Here is a 17,134-nt window from a genome sequence, read left to right on the forward strand (position 1 = left end):
GAGTGGTTTGAGCAGGAGATCCAGGTATTTAGGAGTTATTTTGTAAAGTAGTGGTTATGTGACTCTATGGGGGTGTCACTCAGGAGGAGGGGATTAAGTGAGAAAATAAGGTCCAAGAATGGAGCCTCAGGGTACATGGAGATTTAAGAGGCAAATGGAGAAGAGACCAGAGAGGCACCAGGAAGTCCCTGGTGTTACAGAAATTAAGGGAAAAGTTTCAAAGAATACATGATCAAATTCAAATAAGGTAAGAACAGAAAACAGTCTAATTAGATCGAATATGAAGGTCATGGGAGCTAGCCCCAGGCACTGGTGGAAGTGAGATTTCCAAGGGAAAGAGTTGAGAGCTATGGAAGGTGAAGAAATCAAGATCTTCTTTTGAGATAAAGAAAGGAGAGAAAATTGTGGAAAGATCATTATTATCTTCCCTACGTGACCAATATACTATTCAACAGTCTTTCCTATTAGGAAATTTTTTGTTCAACTTACTACATTTTTAATTTTTTAAAGACAAAAAGGTTAATATCATAATTTTTTTCTGAATAAGATTTGCTAAGTATCATGCTTGCTACACAGATTTGGTTTATTTATTTTTAAATTCAGCAATTGTGGCCAAAAAAGGGGGGGGGACTTTTTTTAAAGATTTTATTTATTTGACAGAGAGGGAACACAAGCAGGGGGAGTGGGAGAGGGAGAAACAGGTTTCTTGATGAGCAGAGAGACCGATGTGGGGCTGATCCCACACCCTGGGATAATTAAATGAGCCAAAGGCAGGCGCTTAACGACTAAGCCACCCAGGCACCCCCTCAAAAAAAAAATTTTTTTTTAAATGATTTCAATTCACTGGTGTTGAGATTATTTACAAGTACCTATGTAAACATTTTAACCTCAAGATTTCTGTTGCCATATGTTTGGATATTCCAAAGGAAAAATCTGATCCCAAGTGTTAATAACACAAGAAGGCAGTTGGGCTGTCTCTGAATTGGGATTTTTAAGTGTTCAGCTCTAACGCTATCCCAATAAACATGCTTTCTAGAACATTAAAGAGACTTCTATTAGATCAAATAGATATTCCATATGTGTGTGTATTTATCCCTCTGTTTAACTTTTGTTATGCTTTTCAATAAGATCTTATAAGATCTTAAAGCTTTCTTTATATAGGTCTTTTATCTTTCTTGTTAAATTCTACATATTTTATAGTTTTTATTCTTTCTAATGGTAAATGGGAATTTATGTACATTTACTTTTCTAACTTATCAGTAGGAAAGAGAAAACTATATAAGAATATTTATCTGGTATGCCTGAACATATCTTGTTATTAATGCTAATTATTTTGGTGAAGTTTCTTGAGCTTTCTATTGCACAAATTATATTGTTTGCAAATAAATAAAAGTTTACCTTAAAAAACTGCTTTCTACCAAAACAAGGAACCAGACAGAATACAGTTAAAGGCAAATGTCACTTGGAATGCCTTCTTTAAACGTTAGACATTTTAGCAACATCTGCTGTAAAAGCAAAACAGTGAGACTGTAGAATCTCTTTGGAAAAGAAGACTCACAAGAAAGCATGATCATTTAAGTCACATCTGTCATGAATTACTTTATTAATTTTCTTTTATTTACTAGTTTTTATTTGACAGCTGTGATACTTTTTTCCAGAGCAGAAATCAATAAAGCCATAACTCTTTCCCCATCTGTGGTTCATTTTCCTCTTAGAAGAGACACAAAGGATTTAGGGGAAATTTGCTTTATGTTCTGCTATATTTGCAATCCTTGTTTTGTTTCAGGGACCTCCAGGACCAGGAGGAGAAGCAGGGAATCCAGGCCATTTGGGAAGTCAAGGAAATAAAGTAGGTCACATTCTTTAAGCCCACCAAAGTTAAGGTTTTCTCCTCAAAGTAAGTGTGTCTATTTGTATTAGCTAGAGCACTTTAAACACAAAGGAGAAACTCTTATTGCCCCGACACCCTGGGTTGATTCTTAGAGAGCCAGCAACATCTAAGGATGTGGGTGTGGACCACAGTGAGATCAAGAATTCCACCTCAGCATAATTTCATGAGGGGCTACACCCAGTCGTAGCTGGGGAGACCTCAGGGAAGAAAGACTGTTCTAGGGGCAGGCCTTCCTTTGCCCCTCTCTTCTTCCCTCCCCTCCTGTCTTCTTTTCTTCTTTGTTTCCTCCATGCATGCAAACATTTGTGCATACCTTTTAAGACAAAGTCACTCTACTGGTATTCTGTTGGATTAGAAACTCAGCTTCAGGAGAGTAGATATCTTTGACTGTTTGCTCACTGATGGATACTTTGAACAGTTCCTGGCATGCAACTGCTTAGTAAATATTTGCTTAATGAAAGAATTTCTGGGTTGTATAATAGATATGACATGGAATCAATCCCCATGGAATTTAGAATATTTTCAAGACAATAATCTATGACATGAAGTAGACCAGAATATGGGTCTGAGAATGGAAATTTGAATATAGTATTAGTGAAGTATTTTGGGGCTGGGGAAAGAAACATCATAGAGGATACAGACTTGGAGCAGACCCTAGAAGATAAGAAAGACTTTGACAAGCAGAGAGGAGAAGAAACTATGTGAAGGAAAGCACAGGGTTGGAAAATCCTGGGTGTGGGTATTTTGGGGGGAAAATGATCCTGTCTTATAGGCATATTAAAAAAAAAAATTCTGTGGTCACTTACTTTATTAGGTAGCCAGTACAGTGTTGTTTACAATTTTTTTAATGGAGTATTTGAACACAGCCAGACTTGGGAGGATTTTGAATAGGCTACTCAGTGTAGAAATATTTTGAAGGCTGAGGGATTGGCAGCTAGGAGACTAGCGGGTGTGTTCTAACAGTCTCCAAGACAAGCAACGATTGGATGACTCAAGAGAGTGAGGATAGGAGGGGCTCATGATGATTCTGGAGGACTCTGCCTTTAGGGAACTAAGGTAGAGAGAAGAGGGCTGGATGACTTGTGGACTTCCGGCATGAGAGTAGTAGCCTCCCAGAAGTAGGAAAGTCATGAGAAAGAGTGGTGTCAGAATGAAGGGAACCATTTGTTTTGGGGAATAAAGGAAAGAGTTTAGGGCTGGTCGGAGATGCAGTTTCAGAGGCATTTGGAGTTTTAAGAAGACTCTTTGTGGTGTCCGTTTGTAAGAAGGGGAAGAGGAGATAGTGCATCATTAGAAAAGAGGGGAAAGAAATGCATACTGGATGCTGAGAAGAAGAGTTGAGGAAGGAGAGGTCAAATGTATCAGCTGGTGCAGAATAGATAAGGAAGGGGGAGTGAAGTAACCATTGCCTCTGGTGGCTAAGATGCTCTAAAGAATATTTTCAAAAATGTAGCATTTGAGAGGAGGAGAAAGAAAGGGAAAGAGCCTACAAAGGGACTAAATAATGAGTTGGTGAGGAAGAAATGGATTCAGGGCTATAAACCACTTTTTGAAGAAGCTAGGCGTGGGGACAAGGGGGGGGTACATTAATTACCAGTCTAGCACAAACTGAAGCTTGGTATTTGTTTTCTTTTTTTTTTAAGATTTTTATGTATTTATTTGAGAGAAATAATAAGAGAGAGCATGAGAGGGGAGAAGGTCAGAGGAAGAAGCAGACTCCCCGTGGAACTGGGAGCCCGATGCGGGACTCAATCCCAGGACTCCAGGATCATGACCTGAGCTGAAGGCAGTTGCATAAACAACTGAGCCACCCAGGCACCCTGGGAATTTGTTTTCAATGATAGGAGAAACTGTATAGTATGTGTCTGAGCAAAAAAGACGGAAACAGAGAGAAAGAAGGTTGAAGATGTCAGAATAGATAATGGAGAAATTCCTTGACCCAGAGGATGAGAATGAGGGCATGAGAAGAGGGGCTAGCTTTGTAATGAAGATCTGCTAAGAAGGACTGAAATGTTGGATGCCAGCTGTCAAGTTGCAAGGACCGTTGACTGGAGGGTGAAATGAGACAGATGGAAAACAGGGATAATCAACTCCAACAGGGAAGGATTCCAAGAGCATGCACTGTAGCAATAGTAGTCTGAAAAGGAAAGTTTGGGACAGAGACAACTGCTGCCTTCTCACCCTCAAGAAGGCTGCAGGAGAAGTGGTGTCACTGATGAGAATCAAATTTATCTTACAGTGAGGAAAGATGTAGGTCTGTGTGCAGATGTCATGAATGCATACAGAAGGTTTGCTTATGAAATGAAAGTGCTCCAAAGGGTGTGGCAGAAGGAACCAGGAGAGAGGTAGGCAAGAATGGAGGGTTATAGGTGAGGGTCAGTTATAGGTGCGAGTGTAGAAGGAAATAAATAGGAGCAGGGTAGTTGTGCCAAAAAGATTGTTATTAATAAGAGGGACTTTTAAAGGGGGGGGGGCAAGAATTTAGAAACAAGTGCCCTCAAAGCAAGCCCAAATCCTTTAGGAAGTCCCAAGATAAATTGAGTCCTCTAGATTCATTGTTAACTGAAATGAGCCCCAAACACTTAATCCTACCTTGTTCCAATAAGCTCAAGTTCCCAGGGAGGCAAGCAACTTAGTAATTAATCCTGGGTTCAGTGCCTAGCTGTACCAATAACAAAGTGACCCTGATCAAGTCATATGGCTTCCCTTGTTTCCCTACCTTAAAGCAAATGTTCTCAAAGTTCACTGTGTATAAGAATCAGATGAGAAGCTTATTTAAAAAGGCATATTCTTGGGCTCCATTACCAGAGACTATACTGGGGCGGGGGGCAGGAATTTCCTTTGCATGTGGACCTGAGGGAATCGTGAGGTAGGTAGCCTCCAAAGAATACTTTGAGAGTCACTACCCTGAAAGAAAGATATCAGGGAAGGTGATCTTCTGTTTCCCATCCATGGAACCCGATTCTATTTTAGTCTCAGAGTTCAGTACTGGTGGATATTTGTCCATTTGTCCACTTTTCACACTTAACTGGGTTGCCTTTCTATCCTTAAAAATGAATTAACCACTCCCACTCCTTAAGTGTGGGCTGCACACACTTCTGCACTCCTTCTTCCAAAGAGTATATTATGGGAAGGGCAGGGAGGACTAACTTGACCAACACTACCTCAGCCAAGTGGTCAAGATTAACATCAATAATTATCCTGTGTTGACAGTATGTTCTCTTGATAATGTTGTGGTGAGAATGGCACTTAACCTCTGTGGTATTTACCCCTAAAGCCCTAAAACCCAATTTAATCATGAGAAAAACCCCAGTTGAGGGATATCTTACAGACTATCTGAGTGTACTCTTCATAACTGTCAAGGTCATCAAAAACAAGGAAAATCTGATAAACTGTGTTACAGCCTAAGTGAGCTTAAGGAGACGTGATATGGTATACTGGGTAAGATCCAGGAACAGAAAAAAGATATCAGGTAAAAACTTAAAAAAAAATCTAAACAAAGTATGGACTTTAGTTAATAATAATGAATCAATATTCCTTTATGCATTGTAATAAACACGTCCTACTAATGTAACTAATACAATGTTAACAATAAGGGAAGCTAGATGTTGAGTATCTAGGAACTCTCTGTGCTACTTAAACATTTCTATAAATCTAAAATCTAAAATTTTAAGGGTTGTTTTTTTTAAAGGCGTTAACCTTCTTTTGTAAAGCTGTGTTAATTTTAACTTTCTCAAGTAGCTGGACTTGACTCAACATAATACTGAGATTGATTTATAACCCACAGTAGATGTTCTACTAGTCAGAAGTCAGGAACTGTTGCCATGGATGTCGTGCTACCCTGGTTACCTTGATCAGCACTTCAAGCTAGATTAGTAAGCCTGTTGTCTTTGCAGCAGCCAGATGATTTGGTGGATCATCTTGGAAACAATTTTGTTAATTTTTTTAAACAGTACAGAGCTTCCTCTTTGACTCATAGTAAGACAGTTCCAAGGGTGTGGTCCATGGCACTGGGCTGCCAAGATGGCAGATTGCACTAAACAATGCATCAGACTTGCTGGGACTTCATTCATCAATGGAGGAGACCTCACTGGCCAGCAACAGCAATTCTTTGCGTTACTTACACAACTCACAGTCCTGACCACAAATCTATTGTCACTGTGTGTGATGCACATGGATGCAATTGTATAACTGTTGTCTTAGTACCATCACTTCCAATTTCCTTTACAAAACACACACACACACACACACACACACACACACACACACACATGCACAAACAGCAGCAAACTAATAAGGACATGTTTCATTCTATTTGACAGGGAGAACCTGGAGATTTGGGAGAAAAAGGAGCTGTTGGCCTCCCGGGTCCTCGAGGCTTGCCGGTTTGTGTTGGATCGCTACTTTTGACCTGGCACTTGGAATCTTCTAGTTCAGTAGATATCCCATTTGGTTCTCTGAAGAGTGCATTAAAGATACCACCCCAGTCTAGCCTGATAGCCTTCTGGAAACTGAGATATTATCCTCAACTTGGAATAGTTCCTTAGCCAGCTCTCCTAAGGTGGCAGCTTCCCTGGTACCAAACATCCTGGCTGGGATGCTTTGAAGCTAAATGATAAACTGGACAAAACTTAACGTTTAGCATCCCCATAACCCTTCTCCCATTCTTTCCTCCCATCAGAACCTGCTCATCAGAAACCCAGCCCACACTCTCCTAGCTCTCAGGACTTCTTACAAAGACCTTCTGCAAGGGTCTGACAGTAGCCTCTGGCCAGGCATTTAGGAGGTCTTATTCTCATCTAGCAAACTGAAAGGTATTTAAAGTACAGGTGTTAAATAGAAGAGCTAACAACACTAACTCCTTCTATTGAGATGACTGTATGCCTGAAATTTTCCCATTCAGTCTTCATAATTACACCATGGGTATTTATAATTTTTAGTCCCATTTTACAGATGATACAAGTGAGCCTCAGGGACAATGCACCGTCTCTGTCTGTCATTGAGAGTTGCCTTTAGTGCCATTATGTTAGTGGCATTATGTTAGTTAATACCAAATGTTAGTGGCCAGCCCCAGAGAGAGAATCCACTTCTTACTTTCTCCTAATCAAACCAAAAAACTGGATGTCTTATTCTCATGTGAGGAAGCCTGCCTCCAGTTTATAGTCTGGGATATTTGTAAATAATGCCTTTGTTTACAGGGTGATGATGGCAACCCAGGTTATGGTAGCATTGGAAGTAAAGGAGCAAAGGTAAGACACATTGACTGGAATCTGGACATTTCCATTTGTTTTCTGTTGCTTGTTTTGGTTTTGTGGTCTTTATTTTTGACACATTCAAGAGAAAATAAAAGCACTGAATAGGGCAGTCTTGGACATTTGGAGATAGATTTTGATAATTTATTTGTTGATATCCCTTGGAGACTGTGGTAAAAGAAAAAACAATTTGATGGCTTAAGGTGCAGGCAACAACTGAAACTTGAAAATTAATTTTCTGTTCCTTTGCAAAGATGTGCGGCCAGTGCCTGACTTGTTCTAACCTGAACAGTGCATCTAATCTTAGCAGTTCTGTGCTAGGCTTTACTTAGGGAGGCATTCCAAAGTTCTCTTCTTAATATGTTTAACCATTGGTAAGAGGTTTTTATAGCGTCTTTCTAAATGCATTGGGCCAAGCAATAACTCAAAAATAAAAACTTTTAACTTTGTGGTGCATAAACAATGAATCTTGGAATATGAAAAAGAAATTAAGATGTTAAAAAAATTACAACTTTGTATTTTGAACATTTAAGGGTCTGGAAGTAAGATAGATAAATTTACAAAACCAGTGATTCCTATACACTAACAATTACCACTTAGAAACCCACAAAAACACAGTAGAGTTAAGATTATCCTTTCTGCAAAATGTTTGAGACTTACAACAAAAAAATTACTGAAATTAAAAACTTCACTAAATGAAGACGTCCAAATTCTTGTTGGAAGGTTTAAAACATTTTAAAGGATCAATTTAATTCCAAGTGAAATCCCACTAGGAATGATGCAAGAGGCTGTCTGGAAGGATAAACAAACCCCCAAAAGCTAAAATTTCTTTGAAAAAAGAAATCACTAATGAATGAGACATTTCCACAGAAATTTTTTTTTTTTTTTTTAGAATAGGGAATTAATTGAAAACAAGTTCAGTATCTGATGAGGAAAATATTGAGTAGCTTATAGCACTGGAATATTAGCCACTCTTTAAAATGAATGTATATGAAGTTTACAATCACGTAAAGAAATTATGTGACAGGGTGCCTGGGTGGCTCAGTGGTTTAGGCCTCTGCCTTCGGCTCAGGTCATGATCCCGGGGTCCTGGGATCGAGTCCCGCATCGGGCTCTCTGCTCAGTGGGGAGCCTGCTTCTCCCCCTCTCTCTCTGTCTGTCTCTCTGCCTACTTGTGATCTCTCTCTGTCAAATAAATAAATAAAATCTTTAAAAAAAAAGAAATTATGTGACAATATCAAGTAAAAAACCAGGATATAAAAAAATCAAAAAGAATATTTAACCCAATTGTGCTAAAAATGCATTTTGAAGAGCTTAAAGAAAATATGGCATTTATAATGGTTCTGGGTAGTGAGATTTTAGATGATTTTTCTCCTTTCTATTCTTTTGTATTTTATATATATTTGAGAAGACTCTACTTATAATAATCAGAAACGAAACTTTAAATAAGTTATTTTCATCAAATGGGGATTGTCAGACATCTTCAATTATAGTCCGTGGACTAAGTAAGGTAAACAGAAGCCTAGAAAACCAATGATCAGGTTTAGGCTCTAGGCTTCTCAAATTTCTCCATTGAAATATGTGTTAGGAAGACTGTTTCAGAAACACTTGACCATCTGGCCAGCTGTCCTGTTAAATGCCTTCAGTAGAAGGAAAGCTGATTTGTAATTCCTCAGATGTGCACATTTATCCAGTTATCTAGGTTGTCATGATATTTTGGTATAAATAGCTTAATTTAGAAATTGGAGCTAGTTTCTCAAATAGTGCTGTACAGTTTAATTTTTAGTTGTTTTGGCCCTCTCTTGATTCAGAGATGCTAAAACCAAGTAAGGCAGCAGGTAAAATTAAAGTCAGCATAAATCTACCTTGGTGATGTGTGCAAATATTAATTTTCTATACTGTCAATTATAGGGGCAAGAAGGATTTCCTGGAGAAAGTGGACCTAAGGTACCGTGTACTTCATATTAAGCAGAGATCAATTAGAAATTACTCCTGAGGCTATAAAATCTATCACAGGACAATAGAAGGATAATTATAAAATGAATGGAGAGAACATTTAGGGGCACATGGGTGGCTCAATCACTTAGGCGTCCAACTTTTGATTTCGGCTCAGGTCATGATCTCGGAGTTGTGAGATTCAGCCCCTCATCAGGCTCCATGCTCAGTGTGGGATTCTCTCTAAAGAAAGAAAGGGAGAAATCTTTATGAGGAAAATGGGGAAGACAGAAGCAGACTTTTTTTAAAATTTAACTTCTAGTTTTTAAATTCGTAAGTAAAGGAAGAAATAATCCTTATTTTTTCTTCTCACATGGACTCCTCCTCTATCATATGTATTTTCTTCTTTGCTCAAAGGAAAGTAAAATGTAAGGAAAACCAAAACCTGAATTCTTCACCTTGCTCAGTTTTTCCAATGTGATTATAAGTCACCTTCCAATAATATGTTAGCAATGATGCCTTTTACCTTAAGGCTATCACTTTTACTAGAAACATTTACTGAGTTCAATAAATGCCAGGTCCTGTGATAGGATCGGAGGACAAAATAAAGGGCAGCGCTCATGACTCAGAGGAGGCTGTGTTGTGGCTGGAGAGACAGAGACTCAAGTCAAACAATGAGGCTGTAGCATGCTGTGTAGAGAGCTATAAAAATGGGGGGCGGGCGGAGAGAAGCAGGGAGATGGCAGACACTTGAAAGAAGACTGTTGAAGATTAAAATGTATATGAAAAACATCTTAATGTTGGAATAAGTTTAAAAACATATTAAGATATAGCTCTTTGATTTTAATAACCATTGTGTTTTTCTGAACTTATCTAGGGTGAGATTGGGGACCCTGGTGGTCCAGGAGAAACTGGACCCAAGGGAGCTAGAGGCAAGACGGTAAGCTTCTTAGATTCTAATGCCTTTCCACCTTAGCTACTTTGGGAAGTCCTTTTCATGCTTTTACAGTCATTTGAGTTGTCACTTGTTCCCCAAGAATTGCAAAGTGTGTGTGTGTGTGTGTGTTTTGAAGGCAAACCTGGGAAAGGGAGATGGGTGTATGACTCATCCTCCAACACCAGCAAGAAGGCAAAGAAGTGTTTGCTTTTAATGAACAAGTTCACCTGTCCTGGCTGCCAAGGTACCATTCTCAACTCTGGAAATAATGTTCGTTTTAGGGGCACCTGGGTGGCTCAGTAGGTTAAAGCCTCTGCCTTCGGCTCAGGTCATGATCCCAGGGTCCTGGGATTGAGCCCCGCATCTGGCTCTCTGCTCCGCAGGGAGCCTGCTTCCTCCTCTCTCTCTCTGCCTACCTGCAATCTCTCTCTGTCAAATAAATAAATAAAATCTTTAAAAAAAAAAATGTTCATTTTAGGAATCCTTGTGGTCAAAAAACAGTTTCACCCTGGCAAAATATGGTTAGTTTAATCCCATTTCCCTGGCAGATTTGGTGCAGCCTAATGTCCACTGGCATCTTGTTCTTCACTGTTAAGTTTTGTTAAACTGCTTTTAATGACGTATACCCTGAAAGATCCTCTGCCCTTTTAGCCTAAGAGACTGTTATTAATTTTTATGAGAGAGTTTCCATTTATGGCTGAATCTGTCCTTGTTATTCCATAGAAGGACTGGGAAATATCCGAAAGCTTTGGCTCACTCATAATGAAGACAAGTGTACAATATAGTCTCACAGACATCAGCATATTCGGGTTCCAGGGGGTTAGGAATGGATTTTTGTATTTGTTGACTCTTTATATTTATATTATGTATAAAGGACATGGCTGCTTTGTGAAAGACATTGTTCTGATAATTGCCTCTCAGTAAATTTGTTTCTTTTCTTCACTGATTGGGTAAACCGATCTTAACACCATGTTAATTAGCAGGAAAAGAAAAAGTGCTATAACCTTGATACTTGAGGTGGTTTTCCAATTTTGTCATCATAGTGAATTTTATTCTGATCCCATTTTTTATTAAGTATGACAAGAGCTTTATGTACAGAGATGAGTTTTTTTCCTAGCTCATTGTGGCTTTTCTAAGGGATCCTGTAGAAGCTTCTTTGCTCTCCTATGTGTTCATTCTCTTTTGCATTACACTTGATCATTTCTACCTCTTTGACTCTTTCCAGGGTTTTTAAAATTTTATTGAAATGTTAGTTTCAGGTGTACAACATAATGATTCAACAGTTACATAGATTACAAAATGCTCACCACAATGTGTAGTCACCGTCTGTCGCCATATAATGTTATTAAAATAATATTGGCTATATTCCCTATGCTGTACTTTTCATCTCTGTGACTTACTTATTTTATGACTGGAAGTTTGTACTTCTTAATCCCCTTCACCCATTTCACCCATTCCTCCACCCACCATCCCTCTGGCAACAACCAGTTTATCCTCTGTATTTATGAGTCTATTTCTATTTTTGTTGTTTTTCTGTTTTTGTTCTGGTTTTCTCTTTGCTTATTCTTTTGTGGTTTTTTTTTTTTTTTAGATTCCATATATAAATGAACTCGTATGGTATTTGTCTTTCTCTGACATATTTCACTTAGTATAATACCTTCTGGGTCCATCCATGTTGTCACAAATGGCAAAATTATATTCTTTCTTATGGTTGAGTGATATTCCATTGTGTGTGTATATGTACATACATTTTATATATATATATATATATATATATATATATATATACATATATATCCTATTGTGTGTATGTATATCCATTCTTTATGCATTCATCTATTGCTTCCATATCTTAGATATTGTAAATTATACTGCAATAAACATAGAGGTGCAGATCTCTTTACAAATTACTGTTTTTGTTTTCTTTGGGTGAACACCCAGAAGCGGAATTACTGGGTCATATTGTGTTTCTATTTTTAATTTTTTGAGGAACCTCCACACTATTTTCCATACTGGCCACAACAATTTGCATTTCTACCAGCAGTGCACCAGGGTTTCCTTTTCTCCATATCCTTGACAACACTTGTTATTTCTTTTTGAAAGCAGTCCTTCTGACTGGTGAGGTGGTATCTCACTGTGGTTTTGATTTGCGTCTTCCTGATGATTAGTGAAGTTAAGCATCTTTTCATGTGTCTGTTGGCCATCTGTACATCTTTGGAGAAATGTTTCTTCAAGTCCTCTGCCTATTTTTTGATCAGATTTTGTATGTGTATGTGCGTGTGTTGAGTTGTATGAGTTCTTTATATATTTTGGATATTAACGCCTTATTGGATATACCATTTGCAAATATCTTCTTTCATTTAGTAGGTTGCCTTTTCATTTTGTTGCTTGTTTCCTTCATTGCACCAAAGATTTTTAGTATGATAATAATCCCAATTATTTATTTTTGCTTTTGTTTCCCTTACAGACAGATCCAGAAGATTAGTGCCTATGTTTTCTTTAAGGAGTTTTATGATTTCAAGTCTTACATTTAGGTCCTTAATCCATTTTGAGTTTGTGTATATATAAGATATTGATCAGTTTCATTCTTTGCATGTATCTGTCCAGTTTTCCCAGCACCATTTATTGAAGAGATTGTCTTTTCCCTGTTGTATATACCTGCCACTTTGGTCATAGATTAATTGGCCATATAAGCAAGCATAGGTTTATTTCTCCGTTTTCCATCCTCTTCTTTTGGGCTTTGTGTCTGTTTTTGTGCCAATACCATATTCTTTTGATTACTACAGGTTTCTAGTCTATCTTGAAATCTTACATTGTGATACCTCCAATTTTGTTTTTCTTCCTCAAAATTGCTTTGGCTACTCAAGGTCTTTTATGGTTCCATACAAACTTAGGATTACTTGTTCTAGTTCTGTGAAAAATGCCTCTGGTATTTTGATAGGGATTGAACTGAAATCTGTAGACTGTTTCATAGTATGGACATATGAACATTCTAATTCTTCCAACCCATGAGCATAGGATGTCTTGCTACTTAGTTGTGTCATCTTCAGTTTCATTCATCAGTGTCATACAATTTTCACAGATTAGATCTTTCACCTCCTTGGTTAAATGTCTTCCTGGGCATTTTATTCTTTTTGATGCAATTGTGAATGGGATTGTTTTCTTAATTTCTCTTTCTGCTACCTAATTATTAATGTATAGAAAAGCAAGAAATTTCTCATATTAATTTTGTATCCTGTGACTTTACTGAATTCCCTTATTCTAATAGTTTTCTGGTGGAGTTATTAGGGCTTTCTATATATAAAATCATGTCGTCTGCAAATAGTGACAGTTTTACTTCTTCTCTACCAATTTGGATGTCTTTTATTTCTTGTCTGATTGCTTCAGCTCAGATTTCCAGGACTCTGTTGAATATAGGTGATGAGAGTGGACATCCTTGTATTGCTCCTGATATTAGAGGAAATGCTTTTGGTTTTTTACCACTGAGTATGATGTTAACTGTGAATTTATTTGTATATGGCTTTTATTAGGTTGAGGTGTATTTCCTCTAAATTCATTTTGTTGAGAGTTTTTATCATGAATAGATGCTAAATTTTGTCATAAGATTTTATTCATTTGTTAATGTGTTGATATCATGTTTTATTTGTGAGTATGAATTAGTCTTGTTCCCTGGAATAAATTACACTTGGTTGTGGTGGATGAGTATTGTTGAATTAGGTTTGCTAATATTTTGTTGAGAATTTTTGCATCTATATTCATCAGGGATATTGACCTGTAATTTTTCTTTGCTTGCAGTGGGCTTTTTCTCCCCAGTTTTTAAAATTAAGGTAATGCTGCCTTCATAGAATGAATTGGGAAGTTTTCCTTCCTTTTCTGTTTTTTGGAATAGTTTGAGAAGAATAAATATTAACTTTTCTTTAAACATTTAGTAGAATTCATCTGTGAAGCCATCTGGTCCTGTATATTTGTTTTATAAGTTTTTCAATTTCGTTACTGGTCATTGGTCTGTTCAGATTTTCTTTTTTGATTCGGTCTTGGAAATGGTGTTTCTGGGAATTTATCCATTTCTTCTAGTTTGTCCAATTTGTTGGTATATAGTTTTTCAGAATAGTCTCTTCTGATCCTTTGTTCCTCTGTCGTGTCGATTGTACCTTCTCTCATATTTCTAATTTGAGTCTTTTTTTTCTTGATGAGTCTGGTTAATGTTTATCATTTAGCTTTTCAAAGAACCAGCTCCTAGTTTCATTAATGTTTCCTATAGTTATTTTTAGCTTCTATTTCATTTATTTCTGCTCTGCTCTTTATGATTTCCTTCCTTCTAACTTTGGACTTGCTTTGTTCTCTTTTTTTTCTTATTCCTTTAAGTATAAGTTAGATTATTTGAGATTTTTTTTTTTATTGAGGTAGGCCTGTATTGGTATAAACTTCCCCTTAGAAGGGCTTTTACTGCATTCCCCAAGATTTTGAACCATTGTGTTTCCATTTTCATTTATCTCCAGGTATTTTTTTATTTCCTCTTTGATTTCTTTATTGACCCATTAGTTGTTTAATAGCATATTGTTTAGTTCCATGTATTTGTGTTTTTTTTCCAGTTTTCTTGTGATTGATTTCTAGTTTCATCCCATTGTGGTTAGGAAAGATGCTTGCTATAATTTCAGTCTTCTTAAATTTATTGATACTTGTTTTGTAGCCTAATGAGATCTGTCCTGGAGAATTTCATAGTACTGCAGTTCATAGCATCAAGGGCGGGGTTTCCATGGTTACTGTGTCTCCATCCCTCCTGCCATTCTCTTTGTGGTCCCTTTACCCTTTGTTGTGTGGAAGCTCTTCAGTTAGCCCTCAGTTCTTTTTCAGGAGGAATTGCTCTCTAGGTAGGAATAGATTTGGTATGTCCTTGGGAGGAGGTGAGTTCAGGGTCTATGACACCATCTTGGACACCTCTTGCCTGTGTAGTCATTATTTATTGGGTTTTAGGGATACAAAATAAAGAATCTGCTCTTTGCTTCCATCCTGCTTCTCCTAAGAGGACTGCATCTCAGCTATAATTCTTTTCTTCATGCATGTTTTTGGATGACTGTCCTTTAACACTATGATTTTTTTTAAATGACTGAAATAATTAGAAAGATAATTGGAAAACACTTTGAAATTAATCCACATGTCATCTGCATTGAAATACCTCTGGATCCTTTCCCTTGACTTGTTAATGAAGTACTTTACTCTCGAACATTGGAAGCGTGCTAACACGTTCAGCTGTTTTTGGGTTCTTGTCCCCCAGTGCCAGATTAATCATTTTTATAAAACAATGAACCAATGGGAAGCATGTGAACTTTTTCTTTTGGCCTTTGATTACTTGAATTTCTTTTTTTCTCACAATTTATCACTGTTTGTAACTTATTATTTCACTTGCCAAGCTGCTTTTCCCCTATCTTTGTAAATATTTCCAAATTTGAAGTTTAGACACTGAAAACTTCCAGGTTTTCCTTCTGAAAAAGTTGAAGTTTCCATTGGTAGAAGTTTCTGTTGTTAAAGTTTTGCCTTCAATTTTGAGCGCCTCTTCAGTTTTCTTGGAATGATTATGTTTTTAGTTTTTCTAAATTTTCACATTTTTTTTTCCTCCCAACCGAAGGATTTTTTTTTGTCATGGTTTTTAACCTTATTATGTATGTATATATGTGTGTGTGTGTGTGTGTGTGTGTGTGTGTGGTGTGTGTATGTGTGTATATACATATTTTTTTTTACACATGCACATACTTTAAAGCAGGATGTGTTCATCTCTGCACTATGAACATTTGGGGCTAGATAAATTTTTTTTTAGATTTTATATGTTTAACCGACAGAGAGAGGGGGAGTACAAGTAAGCAGAGCAGCAGGCATACAGGGAGAAGCAGAATCCCTGCTGAGCAGGGAGCCTGATGCAGGGCTCGATCCCAGGATGCTAGAATCATGACCTGAGCAGAAGGCAGCCGCTTAACCGACTGAGCCACCCAGGTGCCCCAGGGCTGGATAATTCTTAGTTGTGGGGGCTTTCCTGTGCATTGTAGGATGTTTAGTAGCTTCCTTGGCCTCTACCCACTAGATGTCAGTGGCACTGCCCTTCTCCACCCTTCCCCATTATAAGAGACAAAAATGTCTCCAGACATTGTCAAATTTCCCCTTAGAGGTGGGGGGAGAGGCACAAAGTTCTCCCTAGCTGAGAACCACTAATTTAAAGAGTCAAATAATTTTACTAAGTTTCATACGAGGTGGGGGAAAAAGGCCATCTATCTGCCCCTTATCTCTTTCTTCTCTCCTGTTTCTCAGGTTGTCTTTTTTGCTCTACTTTTCTGGGAGATTTCTTTTTTTTTTTTTTTAAAGATTTTATTTATTTATTTGACAGAGAGAGAGATCACAAGTAGGCAGAGAGGCAGGCAGAGAGAGAGGAGGAAGCAGGCTCCCCACTGAGCAGAAAGCCCCATGTGGAGCTCGATCCCAGGACGTTGAGATCATGACCTGAGCCAAAGGCAGAGGCTCAACCTACTGAGCCACCCAGGCACCCCCTTTTCTGGGAGATTTCTTTGACTATTTCACAATGCTCCTCTCGTGATTTAATTTTAAAGAGCTTGTTTTGTTCTCCAAATGTTTTTTACACTATCTTGTCTCGTTTCATGGTTGAAACAACTTCTCTTAATTTTCTGATGATATAAATTAGTATTTTTATGGCTTCTTTGTCCAACACAATCTTTTTCCTGCAGTTTTGTTTTTTCTGTATTGATGTCTATACCTAGCGTGTCTGGAGAATGGGCTATCTCTTCCTATTTAAGAATTAAAGACAAAAAGGCTAGTTGGAAGCCCCAGAGACATTGATAGAGCTGATCAGCTACAGGTTTTACTGAAGAGTGATCTGGCTGAGTTCTTTTCTTAGCAGACGTCTGATATCTGTATCTTTAGGTCTTCTTTCTTTGGTCAGATTTCCCTGAGAAGACTGTTTCAATTTCCTGCCTGAGGATAAAGTTCTGGCTGTAGTTTTCACAAAACCACATGGAAAAGGAAACCTGAGGGGTCTCATGTCTATTTCACATATCTTCATCGGATCACCCTGTTTTCAGGAGGGTACCATGGATGCTCAACTCTGCCTGGAGT

At 37.8% G+C, this 17,134-nt stretch overlaps 1 protein-coding gene across 1 annotated transcript in view; it reads left to right on the forward strand.

Moving 5' to 3' along the window:
* Positions 1-17,134, forward strand: part of LOC111155151 (collagen type VI alpha 6 chain) — a 115,068-nt gene that overhangs the window by 55,451 nt on the left and 42,483 nt on the right. The window contains exons 23-27 of the mRNA XM_022515229.1: positions 1,787-1,849; positions 6,214-6,276; positions 7,090-7,140; positions 9,055-9,090; positions 9,956-10,018. Of these exons, the coding sequence (XP_022370937.1) occupies positions 1,787-1,849; positions 6,214-6,276; positions 7,090-7,140; positions 9,055-9,090; positions 9,956-10,018 (276 nt within the window). The remainder of the gene's footprint in view (positions 1-1,786; positions 1,850-6,213; positions 6,277-7,089; positions 7,141-9,054; positions 9,091-9,955; positions 10,019-17,134) is intronic.

This window comes from Enhydra lutris, unplaced genomic scaffold (assembly GCF_002288905.1).
Source record: "Enhydra lutris kenyoni isolate GAN:26980312 unplaced genomic scaffold, ASM228890v2 scaffoldscaffold39, whole genome shotgun sequence".
In the NCBI taxonomy this organism is placed as follows: Eukaryota; Metazoa; Chordata; class Mammalia; order Carnivora; family Mustelidae; genus Enhydra; species Enhydra lutris.